General features: G+C 40.6%; 1 protein-coding gene across 1 annotated transcript in view; it reads right to left on the bottom strand.

Annotated features, from left to right (window-relative positions):
* The window catches only part of RYR3 (ryanodine receptor 3), a 372,359-nt gene that overhangs the window by 194,793 nt on the left and 155,419 nt on the right, over positions 1-22,147 (bottom strand). Inside the window, exons 30-39 of the mRNA XM_048484286.1 lie at positions 21,055-21,233; positions 20,419-20,455; positions 17,799-17,959; positions 15,701-15,866; positions 11,780-11,866; positions 10,718-10,944; positions 3,415-4,216; positions 2,997-3,197; positions 2,046-2,148; positions 1,241-1,378 (exon numbers count right to left, since the gene is read on the bottom strand). Of these exons, the coding sequence (XP_048340243.1) occupies positions 1,241-1,378; positions 2,046-2,148; positions 2,997-3,197; positions 3,415-4,216; positions 10,718-10,944; positions 11,780-11,866; positions 15,701-15,866; positions 17,799-17,959; positions 20,419-20,455; positions 21,055-21,233 (2,101 nt within the window). The remainder of the gene's footprint in view (positions 1-1,240; positions 1,379-2,045; positions 2,149-2,996; positions 3,198-3,414; positions 4,217-10,717; positions 10,945-11,779; positions 11,867-15,700; positions 15,867-17,798; positions 17,960-20,418; positions 20,456-21,054; positions 21,234-22,147) is intronic.

The following is a 22,147-nucleotide window of genomic DNA, read 5'->3' on the forward strand; positions in this document are numbered from 1 at the left end:
TTATTATTATTATTATTATTATTATTATTATTATTATTATTATTATTATTATTATTATTATTATTATTATAACTATCCAGCTAGTGGCTGTGTAGAAATGTTTACAATACTCTGGCCTCTTCCGCACACACAAAATAATGCTTTTTGAAACCACTTTCACAACTGTTTGCAAGTGGATTTTGCTAATCTGCACAGCTTCAAAGAGCACTGAAAGCAGTTTGAAAGTACATTATTCTGCATGTGCGGAATGAGCCTTCATGTGAATGAAACTGAAGCCTAACTAGGCTTGGTGATTTGGCTATGCTAAATTGCAAAAAGAGCCCAACTGAACTGCATTTCGGTGAATTTGGCTTGTATTCAAGCCAAATGCAAGCCAATCCGAATTCAAGCTATTTGGATCAGCTTGTATTGATTCAGCATCTCCGAATTGGCAATCCTTCAGGACCAGCGATCTTTAAATTTTAAAGATACCTGGCCTGAACGAATACCCCAGTGCCATAGCGAAGGGAGAGAAAGGGAAAGAAATGCTGGCTGGAGTAAGGGAGAGAGAGATGGGACAGAAATGCTGGCTGGACGAAGAGAGAGAAAGAGAGACAGGACAAAAATGCTGGCTGAAGGAAAGGAGAGAAAGAGAGATGGGACCCAGGTTTGGTGAAGTCTGGTTCAAGGGGTCCAAAGTTATGGCCACTCAAAGGGGTAGCCACCATCTCCTGTTAGCTAACATTGGAAACAATGGGGAATGAAGGCACCCCTATCATATTTGGGATGCCGAATATGGGTATACAGAATATGATACTCGTCTTATTCGGGCACACAAATAATATTATGCTTGAATAAGGCCAAATCTGAATTTTACCAAATATTTTTAGCATTGCTCAACCCTAATCCTAACATTTGAAGGAGTTTTATGAAATCTAGGTATGCCTTCAGTAATTCCTAAAACTGTTCCAGAAGGTAGAGCAAAAAGAAGATATATGGCAGCAGGGGCAGGGTGGTTTGAAGCTCCCTCTGTACTATATCTCAATGTTTCCCTTCCCTCTCATAACTTTTGTTATACAGGTGTCTGTAAAATGATTCTACACTTCACACCTCTGAGGAAGGGAGGTCTGACTTATGAAACCTCAGAATTTTGTCTAATACTACACATTGAACTTATGGTTACAGCTAGATTTAAACCACAGAATTTCCATTTTTTTCTTAAAAGGAAAATAAAATGCATGAATATAGATGAAGCTCTTACTAGGATACTTTTCATTCTCCTCAGTTGGCTTTTTCTTTTCAGTCTTGGATAGCCCTTTTATTTTGTGTATCAAAGAACGTAGTTTACCGGTCCAAGAAATGGCATCTCTTTCTTCATCCTCTTCTTCCAATGGAATGCCTAAAAGGCAATACGCTTAGCTTGAAACAAAGCAGATTCAATGCACTGCCAGAACTTCCAGTGCTAAAGCACTCCCAAATGTACTCAGCCCAGTTGGTCTCTTTACACTAATCTGACCAGTTTCCCTCCATAAGTCCATCTGTCTGCAAACAGGAGGACTACTATCCAAGGAGAAAGGAGTCAAAATGAAGAAACTCTGACTACTTTAAAGATTTTTGATATAATTGTACAAGGAGTCAAAATGAAGAAACTCTGACTACTTTAAAGATTTTTGATATAATTGAACAAGGGGCAATACAGATTACCAGCAAAAGGCTCACCATTATAATGGCAAGGAATGAGGGGCATGGGTGAAATAGGGCATCTATACAGAAGATAATAAACTTAGTTCATACATTGGTTCTGAGAAAGGATGATTTTAGGAAGCAGCTCTTCCAGATGCATTGTCTCAAAACATGTTGTAAATATGTTTCACAGATAATATTTGTGATAAGAATCCCAATGTTTTTATTTTGGCATGTCCCATTTGATTTTCTACTGAATCATTTGCCAAGTAAATGCAATATTTTTTTAAAAAAAGACAAAGTCATTTTTGAGAAACAACAAAGAAAAAAAAATTCCGGCAATACAATTCTACACCAAGAACTAAGAGAAATCAATTATTTACCACAATGAATCAGGAGATCATCATGAAATTCATATAACTCTTCCCGAATCTCCTCTGGGCAAGGACAGTCTTCTCCCAGTTGAAAATTTAGCAACATATTAATCTGAAATGATAAAATTAAACTAAAACATCTTTGATGTTACCATCCATTCAATATGCTATGGTGAAACTGGCAAACCACATAATGGTTTTCAAACATTTGTACTTTGAATTTTAAATATATATTTTATTCAAATAATAACATTTTGAAAGACTCTGTAAAATTATTCTCTTACCACTCTTATTTCTCCTTTCCTGGAGAAAGGAGACTCTCTTATTTCTCCTTTCCTGATCCTAGCCTCTCAAGAAATGGGGAGGCAGGGATTAAGAAAATTGAATTTGTTCAACACAACCCAGTCTAACTTCAGGTCTTTCTTCATTTAAAAAGAGCTCCAGGGCAACCAATGATATCTACATCTACCTGTTCACTTGGTAAGGGCAGGTAGTGTGTGCATTTTTTTACCAAAAAAATAAAAAGAAACAAAGTGTGCTAACAAAAAGAGGTGAAGCTCTTGTGCACTTTTATGTTCGTGCTCAAATTCTCTCCAGGAAGCCTACCCTCTGTTGATTGCATTGATTTACATTGTATAATTTGCCTTGAGTCTGACTGAGGGAGGGAGGGAGGGAGGGAGGGAGGAAGGAAGGAAGGAAGGAAGGAAGGAACCAATTAACCAACCAACCAACCAACCAACCAATAAATAAATAATAAAATGTAAGAAGTACATGTGTCCATTGCAACATATTAACAGGGCTTATGAAGCTGCTGAATGGGCACCTGGAATTTTTAAATGGCTGAAGTATTTTGATGAACAGATTGGAAAGAAAGAAAGAAAGAAAGAAAGAAAGAAAGAAAGAAAGAAAGAAAGAAAGAAAGAAAGAAAGAAAGAAAGAAAGAAAGAAAGCTGCATTTACCTGTTCTTGTGGAGGAGAACGAAATTCCTTTGTTTTCCTGGCAGTTAAAGCAGCAGACATATTCAAGGCTTGCATTAGTTCATTATATCTGTATTTCTGATTATACTGCAATTTTGAAACATAAGTATCTGCAAATGATACGATGGCTTCCACTCTGTGTTTCAACTCACAGTCACAGAAATAATTTAGCAGCTCACACATCTGGTATGAAATAACAGAGATGCATTATAATAAGTGAATTATCAATCTGTACAACACAATTACAAACTTCAGCAAGTTGTCCATGTCATCTACTGCCTGGTCCTTTTCCCTGGAGGTGCCAGGGATTGAACCCGGGACCTTCTGCATGCAAAACAGAAGCTTTTCAACTGAGCAATTTTCAATAATGTTTCAACATTTATGCATTTAAAATTATCACCTGGAGTTTAACAGATTCAGGTAATCTTGTTTGCAGCAAGCCTTTTATTGGAGTTTTAGTTTCCTTGATCGCCTTTTCCCCAGCCTCTACAGCTTTTTCTTCTATTTGTGTAACACCCTCCTTGTCTGTTGTCTCCATTGCTTCTTCCTTGGGCTCACCAAACACACATGGATCAATCAGCAGTAAAATCTGTTTAACATCATCATCATCAAAAACTCCCATTATGAGTAAAGTTCCTATAAGTTTGAGAACAGGAACAAACTGGAACTCAACTTTCCCTCCAACAGGGTCTCGTATGTGAGTTCCACTGCAGTAGACCGCTTCTGTTAGCATACTTATAGCCTTGGATTTAAGTATATCAAGTGGTATCTCTGGACTAGGCTTTTGATGATCCTCATGAGACAAAATAAAACAAGGAGTAGAGAATTTAAAATCTGGTTTCAAGCAGGTGCTAAGTCCTACTCCAGGTAAACCATGCATCTTTTTTTCATCTGGAAATAATTTAATTTTCCTTGTTTCATCTGTAATTGGAATGATAAATTCATTGTTCATCATGAGCTTAGCTTCCTTGGAATATTCTAAATGAATGCTGATAAGTAAGTCATAGAATCCGGATCGTAAGAGTCCAGGTAAATATTGATTATCTATTGTGTAAAATAACTGAGAAAGATCCACATGGCTGCAAAGGGCATAAGCTACTCTGTTGTTACCCAGTGCACACACAGAGCTATAAAGTTTTAAAGTATGGTAGTGGAACCTCATCAAATCCTCTTGTTCACATAGCTCCAAAATATCAATACACCTGAAATGAAGGGGGGGAAAACAGAAATGTAATCAGTGAGCTTCCTTAGGACATAAACCAGATATATCCAGAAACATTTGGAAACATGAGTGATTTCTTGTTCCAGTGTGTTAAAATGCATATATAAATGACTAAGGAATTATTTTGTATTACAAACATTTTATAAAAAGATGAATAGACAGAAAATCAGCTTCAAGTGGAAGACATGAGCAGTCAATCCTAAACAAAGTTATATCCTTCAAAGTCTATTGAAGTTAATGGTTTTAGAATGTGTGACTGCTTAGAACTGCATTGTACATGTAGCTCCCAAATAGTATTCATAATATTAAATAATTATTTTTACACATATTTTAGTGACCCTAAAACAATGGATCATCCCCATCATATTAAATATTTTCAAAACTTTGCCAGAATATACCTCTGAAGGGAATTTTGATAATATGCATGTTATTGTTTCCTAACTGGCCTAAATGTGGGGAGAAAAATCATCTCTTAGGCTAGGTTCCAAACTGAAAATTGATATACATTTATTTTTCAGAGGGTCTTTTTTTAGATTTATCATGATATAGGAAGTTAGCACTTTGTCCTCATATTGACAGGATCATGACTGAAGTAACCTTTTATAAACCAAAGCCACTTGTAGTAAATAATAGTAGTAAATAATGATCTCTACAAATATTAATAAAAATGAAGGCTCTACATCATCCAAAGGGGTGATTTCTGATAAATTAAAAATATGAAAATATAATACAGAATGTTCTCTTAATTATCATGAAACAGAAACTAAGATTTTGCACATACTTAAATGAACGAATGTCTTGGAATAGCTTGCACATACAAAAGACCAATCCAACTACGGAGAATCATATGAGGAAAGAAGATTCCATGTGCATGGGTCAGCAATTATGGGTGTAAATCTTACAGGAATTTTCAATGCACATTTATTTAATTGTACCTAACACTTTTGTAGTAAATGGGCTTAGAAGGAGACAAGAAGGAACCCCCAGGACTTCTGGGGATCAACTTATTTTTCTTCTCGCCACTATTTTCCTTCCCTGAAAATATCTCTAGGTTCTGGTCTTTTCCTGCTCCTTCTTTCATTCACACCCACCAGGCAACATACATTTACCTACCCTCCTTGTCTTCAGCTTCACATTCTTCCCTGCTTGGTAGCCTCTACCCAGGAGAACTATGGCCCATTTACACAGGGCCAGTCACCAGGCTGGGCCCAGTTGCTCAGAGGGGAATCTCATTTGCCTATATAAAACTTTTCCCACATTAATTCTTCTTTCCCATCTCCCCAGAACCCCTAGGCTTTCAACTTTCGCTTCTTCCTTCTTGCTTTCTACTCACCCACCACCCCATCTTTCATCTGTTCCCCACCTCCAGTTTTATTGATTATTTCTTGACTTCATTTATACCCCATATTTCTCTCTAAGGCAACCCAAAGTAGCTTACATCATTATGTTTGCCACTATTTTATCCTCGAAACATCACAGAGAGCATGGGCAGACTAGCAATGAAAAACTCTGAAAAAGGGCTCCTTCTTCCAGCCTGACCTACGCCTCTCTCCCCAAAAGGGGTAGGAAAAGGAGAAAAGTTAAGTCTTCCTGGTCTTGACCTGCACTTCAAAAGTGGGGAGGGAGAAAGAAAGATCTGGCCTGCCTGACCAATTGGCCAGGAGACATTACCTTCACAAATCCCACACATGCCTCAGATGGGTCAGGGTACATTTCTCCCATGCATACCTTCCACCCATGTCTCAGGTGGGTGGAGGACACTTTCCTTGCCCAATGCAGGGCCCAGTGCAGGGCCCAAGCAGATCAGGGACTGATTGCCTCGCCCAAGGACCAAGGAAGATCAGGGCTGCCTCCATCATGCACCTCACATGAATCCTGTTGTTTTTTCCTTCATCCTCCTCAAGACTTGACCAGGCCAGGTCCAGCTCTTTTGCTAAAGTCTGGCCTGACTCAGATAGGGACAAGGCCATTAGCTCACTGAGAAGTGTCCTGGCACACTTAATAGCCAATTGGCCTGTGAGGTAAACAAGGCTGAGAAAGAGTAATTAGCCCAAGGTCACCTAGCAAATTTCCAAAACAGAATGGGAATTCCAGATCGTAATCTGAAACTCTACTATATCACACTGCCTTTAGCAGGATGGTGTCATGGCCCCTCCTTCTGCAGCTGATAGACTGTCCAAGGAAGAGTTAACTGAGCCTCACAGAAAGATGCCAGCTGAATCAGTAGAGCCTGAACCAGCACAGGCATCTGGCTCAGAGCCAATTAACAGGACTAAGGTGCCAGAAGCTCTGGATCTCCAGATGTAAGTCAGCATTGCAGATAGAGATTGAGACTGGTCTTGAAGGAGAGGCACTGTTCAGCATGATTAAGGCTAGGCATTACCCACAGTCTTTGCAGGAGCAGTCCCAGGCAAGTAGCTCATAGGAATAAAAGGCCTTTGGCAGAAACTGCAGTTGTGGTTGCAAAATGTGTTCTTCTTGCAAGCCAATGTTGTCTCCAGACTCTGTTGTCTTGATCTTGATCAGAATCTCCTTGTTGTTATATACATTTCTGGCTTTTGACTCCTGACTTGATTAACATTGCTCTCGGCTCTCCCATGGACCTGGTATCTTTGCAATTATTACAGGCTACATTGTTGTCAGCACAGCCCTGGCTCTGAGCCTTCTCAGTACTGTGTGTTGCTGTGGCAGCACACTAGCCCCACCAGCCTGCACAGAAAGTTGCTTTGAACAGTAGCAACCAGTTGGGCATGTGGGTTTGGGTGAGAAATGCAAGTTGGGTGGTAGCAAGGTGCCCAGTCCTTGCTGCCAAACTTAATCTGATACATCTTACCTCAAAGGCCGAAACAACCCTGCAAAGCACCCTGCCTCCTCCCACTAATTTTTGCTGACTAGAACTAAGCCGGGTAATATGATTGTGTTTGCCAAGCAACTGCCACAGATTATATCTCTTTCTTAAAGCCAGGGGCCTCTTTTATCATTTGGGATTTTTAGTCCCTTGCCCATTTATTTTTATTTCTTATTTTACGGCAAACCTGTGGCATTTTCCAGGTTTGCAGAAAGATCTGTCTTTTCCACTCGTGGGTCCATTCTCCAGATCTAAGTATTCTCAGATATGACCAGGTTAAGAATTATAATATACACATGGCAACCTATGAAAATCATGTTGTGCGGGGGGGGGGGGGGATGGGGATTTCATCTCCCTCTCCCATCAACATCCAGCCTTGCTGGCAATGCATAGAGTAGGTAAGACCATCCTTTTAGTCCTCTGAAATAACAAGCTCTGAAGTGACATCTTCCCAAGACAATAGTGGGGCGGATCTAGTGCATTTAATGGGGGCCTGCAAGTCTCTAAGAATCAGAGAAGTGTGGGGAAAAACTCTTTAAATAAGGTGTTACAATAGTCTCATAGAAGTAAAGTCAGGAGTGGTCCTGTCTTTTTATTGAACATGCTAGAAGAAACCTGTCTTTTTATTGCACTATATAAACCTGTCTTTTTATTGAACATGCTAGAAGAAACCTGTGATAATGAAGAGGTATTTACCTATTACTCAAAAGTTGCTTCATACCATGAAATTACAGTAGAGAAGAAAATTAATAAAAGAGATCTGGAGGTAGAAATTGAGGTTTATCTATTTGTTTGTTTGATCATTTATTAGGCACTTTTCTACCTTGGAAGATAGCTTATGATATAAACAAAGCAAGTTATAAAACATATTAGAGGCAACAGTTTAAAATCTCAGTTAGGACTGCCAATACATAAATAAAGCTAAATTAGTCCATTGTAGTCCTAAATAAAACTGTCTTATGTATTAAGTTGTTTTACACAGAATCAGACCATCAGTGCATCAAGGTCAGTATTGTCTCCTCAGACTGGAAGCAGCTCTCAAGTTGATGTCTTTTATTATCATCTACTATCTGATCCGTTTAAATGAAGATAATGTGAATTGAACCTGGGACCTGCTTGCCAAGCCATACTCTTCCACAGAGCCACAGACCTTCCCTCTCGTGTCTTCAGCTGTCTCCTAAAAATACTAAATGAGGGGGCCAGGCGAACCTCTCTGGGGAAATTGTTCCATAATTGTGGAACTCTCTTGTGTGCCCATCATACAAATTTATCCGATTAGTGGGGCAGTTAGGAAAGCTTACTGTGATCTTAATTCCCAGGAAACAATGAGGAGAACACTGTCTTTCAAATACCCCTTTCAAATACCACTACAAATACCAAGCCTTGTAATGTTTTATAGGACAAAAGTGGGCTTGGGAGCCAGCACAGTGCAATAGCTAGTGTAATTGCTGAAGGTCAAGGTAACATCCTCCCAATCATTGGTCCCAACCCTAGCCCTAGCTGCACCAGCGACAGCTTCTGAACATTCTTCATGGATAGTTCCTAGTATAGTGCATTATAACAGTGAGTCTAGATGTCACTAAGGCATGGAGCATTATACCTAGATCTGATACAGGAATGGACACAATTGATTTACCAGCTGAATCTGGGTGAGATCACTTCAAGCCATTGCAGCTGCCTGGTTTTCTAAGGTGACTACAAAAGCACTTCCAAGCCTCAAATCTGGCTTTTCAGTAGAAGTATAATCCCATCCAAGATAGGAGGGATCTCAAGTCCACTATCTGCTTTTCTACTAACCTAGAGTAACACTATCTCATCAGGATTAAGTTTCAGCCAGTTTCTCCTCATCCAGCCCATTTCTAACTCCAAGGACTGCTTCAGAATATCAACAGCATCCTCAGGTTTAGGTGAAAAGAAGAGTGGATAACATCTACATATGGTTGACACCACAGCCCATACCTCCTGATGACCTTCCACAGTGGCTTCATATAGTTATTAAATAGCATGGAGGATAATATGGAACCCTGCAATTCCCCACAGGCCAACTACTATGGCCTGTGCAGAAATCTCCCAACACTATCTTCTGAGATGGACTCCCAGACAGGATTTGAACCATTATAGCACTCCTTACTCCTAGTATGAGAGGTGGCTCAGTAGGATACTTTGGTTGATAATATTGAAAGCTGCTGAGAAATCCAGCAGAATTATAAGAATCAAATTCCCTCTATCTAGTTCTCACTAGAAGTCATCAACCAAAGCAACCAACGTAGTCTAAACTGAAACAAGACTGAATGGGTCCAGAGAACTAGGCTCTTCCAATAAGTTTTGGAACTAAGAAGCAACTACCCACTCTAGCATTTTGCCCAAGAATGGAAGATTCTGTTGATGTTTACCCCTTTAAATGGACCAACACTGAATTTTAGCACATTTCAATTTTCATGAATTATATATCTAATTTGACTTCAAGGCATGGGTCAAAAAATCCACACTCCAGAGAAATGTTAAAGTTGAGTAGATGTTTCTACAAACTGGGTGAACCTCCAGTTAGCAGCAAAATTAAAGCAGTGAAAGAAAACAATTGGGAAAGCTTAAAGTCTTGAAAAACTAAAAAGTGATTTCTGCAGATTCCACAGAAAGGAAAAAAAGAGATGTTCATGAAATATTTTAAATTGCTGTAGCAACCAAGTATGATGTCCAGACGTAAGTGGTTCATGTGGTAGATGGAAGGGAAAATCCCAGCAACCACCACAGATGGGGTACCAGGGGTATCACACAAGCATGCAGTTCTATGAAATCCACTCATCAGGTGATTGGTAGTGGCTGGGGTGATGCCCCTATGTGCTGCCAAAACGCTGACTGTAGGAAGCTTTGAACTGAAAGCAAATTCCGTTATTTTTAAATTTCATTCTTTTTGTATTAGCTGGTCCTTTGTTGATGGGCAATTTGGATCAGTTGGTGGGATGGAATCAGGAGGATTAGCAAAGGGAAGGGATGTGATCACCCCTTATCTCCTCTACTAGTGATTCACTCCACCCAACAATACGTTGCACAGCTTGAAAGTGCATTATTCTGTGTGTGCGGAATGAGCCTGAGCTTCCCCCAGTCCCTCTCCCATCTGGATTGGGCTGTCACTTACTTTAGCTGTTCTTCAGGAAGCTACTGCACTATGTCAGGGAGATAGTATCTATATAATGGAGATGCATTCCTGAATCAACGTAACCATTAAAACAACAAACCAATGCTGCTAAAAGATATATGTAACCCTTGTCATTTGGGGCATTCTTTCCTTGATTCTTAATTTATGACTTCACACACTTTGTAGATAACTAGGCTTTCTCTGGCCCTCTGGTCCCATGAGAGAAAGAATTGCATCCGTTATCTCATGGGGCAGAAAGCCAGGTGGCTTTCTCTTACTATCTGCCACCAACCTTGGGACTGTTTTTCTGTCTTTCACAACTTCTTGGAAAAACAGGTGGGGAGATTTACAATGAGGAATAAAGGCGATGGCGAAGTTCAGGTTTGTCAGAACTGGCTTTGTCAAGATTGGGTGCTCCATTACCTCAACAATAAACACTATTGATCAATACCTCAGAGTCTTTTTGTTGGCTTGCAGTTCCAAGACCTAACAACTACCTGTTTTCTTCAGGAATATGAAGGGCCATCATCTGCAAAGTTTCCAGACATTGCACTACCCAGCCATGGCGATCACTGACTCGCTCAGCCTCTACCTTCAGGAAACTGTTTGGCATTCTGCTCCACACAACTGGTGTAAGTGTCTGGACATCCAGCCGAGGAGGGCACTGGGGAATAGGGTTTTTTTCTTCACTTTTAAAGATTGCTGCTGATAAAGGCATGGTGTTCTGTGAAAAAATACATGAGAAATACATGGAGAAAATACAAATGGTAGCCTCAAATTAAAGTTAACATTTTATGGAACAACACTGAATTTTAGCCTCTATTTCCTGGTCTATCCATTGCTTCTTAATGGGTGATAGACCAGTTCTCTGAGTGGCTGCGGTTCTTATACTGGGCCTGTGACAGTTCAGACACATCCTCAGCTCCTGCTCACCCTGAAGTAGTTGAAGGGCCCTGAGAGCTCAATCTTCCAGCTGTGACTTCCAGCCAGCTTAGCATGCACATGTTTGCTGCCATGGAGAGAAAGCTGTTCAGCCAGTTCAGGTGTGGGAGGCATTGTGCTCCTCGCCCCCAAGCCCAACCCATGTGTATATGGAGACTGTCTGGCAGGGAGTCATTACCACAAGTTCCATTCTTAATGAATTATATGATATTATTATTTTAATTGACCAGAGTATAATACTAATCTGTTGGTCTACTGTATATGAAAAAAGGTTAATGAAGTTCAGAATTTTTCAGAAGTTCATAACCAGGACATGTTAGCACTCTTCCTTGTTTGTCTCCAGTACACATTTCTGCAGAGGTGCCATTTAGCTGCAAGGGTTTATAGCTGTCTTAATTTTGCTATATCTGTATATTTTTGCCAGCATGAGACAAGACATTATTGGAACACTTCAATTTTTTATTTGTTTCAGGTATAATTTCATTAATGGTTTGAGAGTTAAGGAGAGAAGAAACTTCTTCTTTCTGATGGACACCCGTCTTTATTAATGAATTCAGCTTTATTCCAGAATGTATTTTAAAGCCTGTGATATGTATTCATAGTAATTTTAAAAATACCTTTAATTTACCAAGTTCAAACTGCAGCAGGTTTGTGCTCGTGGGGTGTAAAAAAACTGCTGGAAATAATTTTGTGTTTGGTTCAACCTGAAAAATACAGTTATCACAGTTAAAACACAGCATGAGCATATTATTAACTTACACCAGTGATGCCCTGTGGTGCACTTATCAAATCTTAGAAAAAGACAACAAACAGATATTGTCATAAAGGAGTACAGTCTTTGTTTTGTTTTCGGGTGTACCGTATATACTCGTGGATAAGTCGAGTTTTTCAGCACATTTTTTGTGCTGAAAAAGCCCTCCTCGACTTATACGCGAGCCACTGGCAGCTACCGCTGCCTGTCGTCCCCTTCACTCACTCAGCCATCTTTTTCTTTCCCCGCAGGCTCTACAGGCTCGGTTTCAGGGAAGCTGCTGCTCCGGGCAGCCTGTCTCTATCTTTCTTAAAAGGGCAATGCTCCAAAGATAGCTTAAGCTGAAGCAATCTTTTAAGCACTGCCCTTTTAAGAAAGATAGAGATAGGCTGCCTGGAGCGGCAGCTTCCCTGAACCGAGCCTGCAGAGCCTGCAGGGAAAGAAAAAGATGGCTGAGTGAGTGAGCAGCAGTGGCATCGGATGGGTGGCAGTGGGCAGGAGCTTGCTGGGCGCCCCACAGCATCATGGGTGGCCTCAGCTCTTCCCTGCCCCTGCCTGCTCTGGCGTTTCCTTGCTTGCAAGCAAGGAAACTCCAGACAGAGCATTTGCCTGCTTTTTGGGTTTCCTTGCTTGCAAGAAAGAAAAACCCAAAAGTAGGTGAATGCTCTGTCTGGCGTTTCCTTACTTGGAAGCAAGGAAACGGCAGGAGAGCCAAGGGCTGGGGCTGCTGTGGAGATCCAGGAGGGGGGGCGATCTGATAGGGAGCGGGCGGCCTGTCTCTTCCCTGCCTGCTTTGGAGTTACCACCCTAGACTTATACACGGGTCGACTTATACACGAGTATATACAGTATGTTTTTGCCGTCAAGTCACATCTGATTTATGGCAACCCCTGATTGGATATTCAAGGCAATAGGTGTTCAGAGGTGGTTTGCCATTGCCTGCCTCTGCGCCACAACCCTGGTCTGGTCTCCCATCCCAATACCTGCCACAGTTAATCCTGCTTAACCTCTGAGATCTGATGAGATCAGACTAGCCTGGGCATAAGATAATACAAACTGAAAATAATGAATAAAAAGCATTACTGTGGTCTGAGGTCACATCAACTATTTTAAAGTACACTGATTACTTCCATGCCAAATGAAGGTGTGTTCATGCATACACATATACAAACATGTACATCCAGAGGGTTGCATGTATTCCTCTCATATCTCTAATGCATAGCTGGATATTTTCTCAGAAGATTGCAAACATGTACACAAACTCACATGCCAATACAGGTGGCTTGGAGGGAAATGTTCTGCATGCATCTCCTAGTCACTGGGACAGTTTTCTACCTGTACCTAGCCTAATAGCTAGGCTTATTTTAACTAAAAAAGTCTGCTTGTAAAATAACCTGTCACTGTACAGCTTACAACTTTTGAAAAGGGATCAGACATGCCATTGTCCCATCACTACCAAAAGCTGGATAAAGCCCAAACTTCCACCACCTTGCATCTCCCTGGTAACATACAACTGGAAAAATAATGGGACGTTATGTCATCACAATAGAATTTTTCCTTGCCCACAAATGGCAGCCAATAAAGAAGATCAGCACCAGGACAATATTAATGCGATGATATTGTTGGGATATAGCAAAGAAAAAGAAAAAAAAGATCCTGCAGGGTTAGCAGGCTCTAGCTAGACAGACTGTAGAGGGGAGTACCTTCTTTCTAAAGGGGTTTCTCCTTGTCTATCTGCAGAATGCTATTCTCTCTCAACTAAGGCAGCTGTGTTTATCTCTTCTTTCCTAACCAGCTTTTTAGTTCCTAAAAAAACCCCTTCTTTACTGAATTGATTAAATACTGCTGCATAGGCATTCTATCAACCGATATCATAATTTTTTCAACTACACATATTGAAGAGAGACAGGTTAGTCATTCCTCCATAATATGCAGCAGAAGTCAACAGAGCTGACTGTCACACTGCAACAAGGGTGATACCATTTTTAAAGTGCAAAATGTGAATTCCTTTAAGTAGATTAACATATTTTTGCACAATGGTTTTATTTAAAACAATATTTGTCACAATGTACAAATCTCTTTTAAAAAAAACTCCACTCACATAATTTGCAGTGCTACAAAAGTATACTCTGAAAACTACAAGTTATCCAAAAGATTTGGTTGCTTTCTGTAGAAAACTGACAAGAGGCTTTCGTTTCTTTTAAAATAATATAGTACATATTGCTGAAATATAACCTTACTAAATTTGCTATTTTGAAAAAATACAGAGGGGTTGGTGTACATCAAATTAACATTTTATTACGTATTTTTTATATACCAAAATTTTGGAGGTAGAAATGTGGAAGAAACATTTTAGGGCAAAAATGCAAGCTACCTTTTACAAACAGTATGGGAGATATTTAGATACAGGTTTCATTCTCTGTTTTACTACAGATTATACAAAGTATTGTTAAGTTACACTAACTGCCTTCCATTTTATACCACTGGAGGGTGGCCAAGGCCCTGCTGCTGCCAAATATAAAAATCAAACCAGCACTGATAAATCTCAACCTTAGATTCCTTTTCTGATCTTTAAGCTTGGTTATGTGGATGCAATTGTTTAGAAATATCTCTATAAACCCTACATTATTTGAATTCCTACTCTGATGAGAAAATTTTGATAATTTTGGTGTTAGATTTTGTGAATGAAGATTCTACATGCAACTCCCTCTATCCCACTCACACTGGCAACTGAAATGAAAAAAATTCTTTCAATCAAAATGCCTAGAATTATTAAACTTATGAAGGAAAAGCTTTATTGTGCAAATTATTCTTATAACTATTCCTGATCTTCTGTTCAGGATGTGAGTTCAGACCCTCCCCTAAATGGGTTACCAATATTGCCAAAACAGTCTTTTTGGAGCATGCATACATGCAGATCCTAATCACATGCACAAGGTCTAATACTGTACACAAGAATATTTGAACCAGTGTCCTGCAATACATTTTAAAACCTTAAGAACATAACATGGTCAAACAGTAATATGAGCTCAAAAACGTATCCACTTTTATTCCATAAACTTACACTACTAATGGGAACATGGGGTATCCCATGTCCCCAGGTGCAAACCATTTGATCACATGGGGGGGGGGGCGCCAGGCACCATTCGGGTCCTGCAGCCAGTGGCCTGCAGCTCCCTCCATACTGCTCAGGTGGGTGCTTCAGCTGCAGGTCGGCTCCTGCACTCCCTTGCCTCCCTGCTGACAGGGAGGCAGGCTGTGGCTGTGATGCCCACCAAAGCCACCTGCCTCCAAGCCCAGCTGGGCCAGGAGGCAGCTCGCAGCTCAGGAGGGCACCTGACACTGGCTCCTGCAGTCCCTGGCCTCCCTGCTGACAAGGAGGCTGGCTGGGCAGCCTCTGCAGGCTGAAGGAGCAGCCTGGTAGGGCCAGGCTACAAGTCCACAAGACATCTCTTGGCCCGGCCCTGCCAGGCTGCTCCTTCAGCCAGTAGAGGCTCCATCGGCTGAAGGAGCAGCCTCGTGGGGCCAGGCCAAGAGGCTGAAGGAACATCCTGGCTAGGCAGGGCTATGGATTGCCGCCACCAGCTAAGGTAAGTGGGGCATGTGTGGGGGGGGGCACGGGTGATGGGGGAGTGCCTGGAGCAGGTTTTGCCCCAGGCACCATTTCCCCACAATATGTCTCTGCATAAACTGCCATCATTTAATATCACTGCACATTAATAAAGGACGGTTAATTGTATATAATTGCTTTGGAATAAGTGGAATTTTCTGAAAAAAACACATATACCTGGTAGAAAGTTCCCAGCTCCTTTCCATTGGCTGTAAATGATAACATTCCAGAAGCCAATTCAGCAAGGCATCCAATTTCCAAATCAACATTACTGCGACCTGATCTCTGTGAAGTAACAGATGGTTCTCCTCCCCAGACCATGTAGCAATTGCTACGTTTTACACTAAAATAAATCAACAAGAAACAATCAGATGATGTGGAAATTAAGCCCATACTTCTTAAAATGTATTTTATTTTAACTTTTTGATTGCCACCTCCTGTTACAAACTACATTGCAGGAAAAAAATACCATAACATGCTCCATTAAAAATCAAACTAAATAAAATACTAAAAAATCATTCCCATATAATAATTTAGGTCTAGTCAGTAATGTCCAGTCAGGTTAGGTATTTATAAAGAATCCAGCTGAATGGACTTCTATAGTTATTAGGGCAGTCACCAAGAACACCTATATCTGTACATGTTCTGAAAACATAAGGATGCATGAAAAGACATAGCATTGAAACTGGTATCTCAAGAACGCAGGATCCAAACCATGCAAGATTTTAGAAGTTAAGATTAACGTTCTAAATTGTAACCAGAAGATGGATCAGTGTTCCCCGTTATCCTCTTCTAGCAGCAGTAGTCCTTAATAGCGGTACAGCAGCAGACCCCTGTTAATATTATAAACTGAAGTGAGTGTGGGGGAGTTAATATTTCCTCGTGATCCATCAAAGTAATAAAAAGATGACCCCTTCAATGCCTAGTAATGGAATGTTAATCTGTTTTAGTGATTAATGATGATGTTATCTATTCAGTCATTCTCGACCCTTGGCGACCAGATATGCAAGCTCTTTCCACATTTTTCGATTAAGTACTGTTTCCTTCAGCTGGTTGATGTTCATTCCTGTTTCAGCTTTTATGGTATCTAGCCATCATATTCTTTGGCATCCAGGTCTTCTTCCGCCACTGACAAGTCCGAGCATCATAGATTTTTCTAGCGAATTTGATCGCATCACATGACCAAAATATGTAAGTCTGAGCCTGGCTATTTTCCCTTCCAGCGATGTGTCTGGTTTTATGCAGCTCAAGGCTTCTAGCTGTCTATGGTATGCACAGTAGCTTTCCCCAACACCACAACTCGAACGCGTCTATTCTGTTGGCTGTGTAGTCCAGCTTTCACACCCATACATGGCTATGGGGAAGTTGATGGCTTGGACTAGCCTGTGCTTGGTTTTGATGCGGATGTCTCTGCTTTTCCAAATTTTATCCATGCTCAGCATTGCGCTTCGCCTTAATGCTGTTCTCCGTTTTATCTCAGGAGTTACCTCTCCATTACAGTTGATTTTTTGAGCCCAGGAAGATGAAGCCTTGGATGCACTCAATGACCTTATTGTTAATGATAATTTGGGCCCGATCTATCCTAGCTGTCATCATGATATTTGTCTTCTTCACATTGAGATGGAGGCCCATTTTAGTGATTACACACATAGAATAGAAATTAGAATCCCTCCCTATTTAAATACACTTTAAACACTGTTCAAGCAGTGGGCTGTTGTATTGGTGGGACATCCAATATCTCTTTGTAAATGCTACTTGACTACTGTGCAGATTAAAAATATGTCTGAATTTTCTGTTATTAAGAAGTTCACATTATGTTACCCTCAGATATATTTATTTTAATAAACCTATATTTTTGTAATTAGATACGTCTTTGGACTTAACAGAAATTTGCCTTCTAGAGCAAGGTAGGCATGAAATTCACAGCATATAATTTAGTTAAAATGTCATCAAGTAAGAAGAACATACTATCTTATATAACATAAGGACATCATAAACAAGGTTGTAAGAATGTAAAGTCCTTTCCAGTCACTGGAAAGTTTCCATAGATGGAAGGGATTTCCATCCACAGAATATGACTTCCCTGCCTGTCTCTCCTTGCAGTTCACATGCCCCTCCCTGATATCCTGCTTTAGGAGGTAGGGGACTTCCCAGGAACAATGTGAGGGGGGATTGATGAACAGTGTCCTGCCTTGAGCATGCAGAAATTCTCCAGAGGATCCAAGCCATAGATAAAAATTTAACCATCACAACAGGTAATTTCAAAGTGCCAGACCTTTCATGAACTCTGCCTCTTTCATCTCCCAAAGTAACTGTAACTGTGCAGTTCTTATTTAAGTCAAAATGTTCACTATAGAAGTGGTAATCAGGAGTGACCCAACCAATCCACACTGAAGACAAGTCTTGACCAGCAAAGATCCGCACTGAGTAATAGTACTGAAACAAGCAAAACACAGTGAACATATCAGCATTATCCAAAACACAGCAAACAAATGGAAATATTCTTGAATGGAAATTAACATGGTTAAGGAGGGAACAATTTGGAAAAGAGAAGAGGGTGTCAAAGGGCTGTTTAAACTTTCCCATGAATTCCACTTTTCTCCTGCAAATGGAATTTTGCCTTCTGCTTCTTCAATTGTGTGAGTGCCAGCATGGTGTAGTGGTTAAGAGCAGTGAACACTAATCTGGAGAACTTTTTCCACTCCTCCACATGAAGCCTTTGGTGACCTTAAACCAGTCACAATTCTCTCAGAACTCTGTCAGAACTCTGTCAGTTCACACAGAGGCAGGAAATGGCAAACCGTCATCTCTTGCTTTGAAAACCGTAAGGGGTTACCATAAGTCACTGCGACTTCACAGCACGTGCACACAAATTTAAACTGTACTATCTTAGAGGAGCCAGGAGTTGTAGGGTTCCTGATGTTTTGTAGCCAGGCATTTCCACCTTAATGGCCTGAATAGACTACAGTTTACCATCCAACAAGTCAAGAGGATAAGACCTGTCTCTTTAACTGGTGATCATGCAGCTTGAGGTTGCTAAAAGATATAATGCTTAATTACTTATGTGTCTGTTCAGATTTCTGCAATCCCAGTTCTATTACATTGTTTTTAGATGTATCATCTTGCTGATTGCTTTGACTTTCCTTGTTCAATCTGCTCTGAGTTTCAGTGAGAAAGGCAGACTATAAATAATGGAAATATGTAAGTGACCACAGAATAGTATTGTTAACTGAAATTAATACATTCATCTTTTTTGGAAGTCACTTTGAAAGGTTTGTAGCTCAGGGATAATGCTAGACCTTAGCCTTCTGTTAGATAAACAAGTTCCACCAGTGGCCAGGAGTTCTTATTACCAGCTTTGGCTTGTGACTAGCTGCAGCCTTCCGTAGGTAAAAACAACAACCTTGCATGGTACATGCCCTGGTTACATCTAGTTTACCTAGCAACATTTTAGGTGGGGCTACCTTTGATGACTGCCCAGAAGCTACAGTGGCTACAGAATACTGTAACCAGAATGCTGAGCATCCAGTTCCACTTCTGTTGCCAAATCTGGGGGGATTGCTAGAATATTGGGGCGATGCTATCACATCACTTCCAGTTATGCAATATAATACAAACTATGCCACTCCAGTCCTGTTTCACCAAAACTGGCTCACCATTTGCTTCCAGAAACAATTCAAACTGCTGGCGTTCACATTTAAAACCTTATGCTGCTTCGGTTAAAATTGGGTAAGGTCCCATATGAAACTTATAACGAAGGCCAACAAATGTACCGTCAGTGCTTAAATTTTTTAATGCAAAGGTATCCCAGCAGCTTCTATATGGGCTTTTGGCCTGGATAGGCTCTTGGACCAATTCTGCTGAGCAAGTTCAGTCACATTTCCGGTATAGACTGCTGGGTATGTCCCACTGTGTGCCTTACGCTGTTCTGTGCCTTGAGACTGGCCAACACCTCCTGGAGACAAGAGCCTGGCTTGTCACATTGAAGTTTTCGTTACATTTCTGTTTTAGCTGTGAAACCACTTCTCTGACCCACAAATCCTTAAAGACTCTTCATCACTCTGAATGGTGGGGGTATATTGAATTAAAATCTCTAAATTAGGTTATTCACTGGATTCCTGGGCCATGCTTTCATCCAAGGAGATATTCCAGCCTCTCAAAAAGAGGCTATTAGACTAGGAGCATCAATTTCTAATCTAAAAGGACACTCGGCCATTATCACCTGTTTCCCTGGGTGTCCCCTTTATAGGAAGTAGGGGGGCTAAATATCTCTATCAATTAACTTTGCTGAGGCTATGTAGAGCAATGATGCTGGCCTGCTGTGCTCTTCCATCAGCATTATTAGCAGGGAAATTTGCCAAAATCTCTTACTATCAAAGGCTATGTGCTTGTAATGGGGACTGCATAGACTCTACAGCCCATATTTTACTGCCCCTTCTATAACATACCTACAACAAACCTGCAATCATTGTTGTTACCTAACAGAGAAGGTACCTCTAACCTGCAGAAGATTATCCTATTACTAGACAACACTAGCAATGTTGTAACTGACTGAGTAGCCACATTCCTCGATTTTCTTATAACCCAGCCACTCCAAGGGAAAATCTGACTTGCAAGAGCGAAGGAGCAGAGGAGTAGAGAAGAAGATGAAGAAAAAAATTAAGTACCCTTTTCCCTGTCACTTCTGCACCAAATTTCCCCTTCCTAAAGATGTTTAAGAACAATTGAAATGCACATAAAGTACTGGGCTTCTGTTACAATTTACATGTATTGTTGCCCTCAAATTATTTACAGATTTGAGCTATTGGAATTTCAGAAGACACATTGTGCTCCTTGACAGTGAGTGCATAACTAGAAAATACCATAAGAGTGTAAAAACAGAGCTACATACTTACTGTTGTTGCATAAAGAGGTATCTCGTGGTTCTGTTTTCTGCAAACAATGCAAGATCATTAGTAATTAGTAGAAAGGTGAGGTATAAACTAAATGAATAAGTAATATAGATGACGATGGGAGACAGATAAAAGATTGGTTGGTTGGTGAATAGAAAGGAGAGAAGGAAGAAAAGAAAAATGAGAGTATGAGGGCTGAGGTGGCTGCCAGGGGGAAAAGAGGAAATAATGTGGTGATGTGGAGAGGGTGGTACAGGGGAAAGTGAGGGGTCTACTGCAAAGTCTGTGGGTTCTTCACTATGCAACCGAGCCTGTTGGCCAGTGCTCTGAAATTCAGCCATAGTTTTCCCAGACAGAGGCTAACAGTGGGAGAGAAGGAGAGAAAGGTAAAGACAGAGAGGCAGATAAAGGTAGGCTAACTGGAGGATAGGAAGGAGGGAAGGAAGGAAGCTTGGAAATGGGAGAAGCTATGGAAGATTTCAGGGATGACAAATAGAAAATGGTGTGGAAAAGAAATTAGGTGCATCCCCAAGTCCTTATGCATCCCCTACTTTTATAGCAGTTAAACATAAACAGATTAAACAGAGCAGTTTTTGAAAATAGATTTGAACCAAGCATAAGATTAAACTGAAATCTAACCTTTTTTGGAAACCATCAACAAGTTCCAAACCAGTACAGTAGTTAAAAGATGAATGGAATTCAATAGGCATACTTAAACGACAATATATCATCTCTGCATTATTACTCTGTGTTCCAAATGTCTTATGGGTAACTTTCAAACGTGGTGGGTTATCTATGTTTCCATCAATTCTTGTCACCTAAAAATGAAAGCCATCCAAAATTTGCTTACAAAATAGAGAAAAAAACAATTCTACTAGTTATTGATGATGTGGTATATAATTGCCATATTGGCCCTAAAGAAAGGTAAGATCCAAAATTACATACATTTGTGATGTCCAGATTCTAGGTTAGGGGAAGTGCTTTTTCAACCAAGCTGCTTGAGAGACTGTATCATTAACAAGTACAGTCTACTATGCATCAAAGAGTTCATGTCTGAACACTCTATTCCATGTGAAGCTGATCTAGAAGAACACACTGATAATTACATCTTTGCAATGGGAGGTAATAGCAGGGCAGGCTAGAACCACAGCTCCTGTGATGTTAGACAAAACCATCTTAAGTCTGAGTGCTGTCTACAGAGTCCCAGTCATCAGACCAAGTTTAGATCACATTGTGGTAAGGTTACAAGCTTTTGAGATGGACATCATCATCTCCACCTGAAAAAGAGGTTTGTGCATTTAAAAAGTTCCAGAAGACAGTTTTATTTAGGACTGCATTTTGATTCATTTAGATTTTATTATTGACAGTCCAATTGAATTTTTTAAACTGTGACTTTTGTGGCAAATAAAGGCTTTAAATAAATAAAAGCACCATCCAAAGCCCCCCCCCCACACACACACACACTGAATCTGCTCTTGGGAGTGGTGTGCCACTGCACCAGCAGATTTGTCCTCCCCATGGCACTTACTCTGGTGGGGGGGGGGAGATCCTGTGTGACCGTCACTGCTCCCTGACACTGGAACGCCATGCTGAATGCTGCACCAGTGTCCCAAAGCCCCTGCTGCCAATGGCATAGCAGATATAGGCCGGGAAGGCTGAGAAGTCTCTATGAGAGCAATGGGTCAGTGTTACATCGGTGCTGTAGCCTGCTGTCTCCTGTTTGGATGGGGCT

Source organism: Sphaerodactylus townsendi, linkage group LG02 (assembly GCF_021028975.2).
Source record: "Sphaerodactylus townsendi isolate TG3544 linkage group LG02, MPM_Stown_v2.3, whole genome shotgun sequence".
NCBI lineage: Eukaryota > Metazoa > Chordata > Lepidosauria > Squamata > Sphaerodactylidae > Sphaerodactylus > Sphaerodactylus townsendi.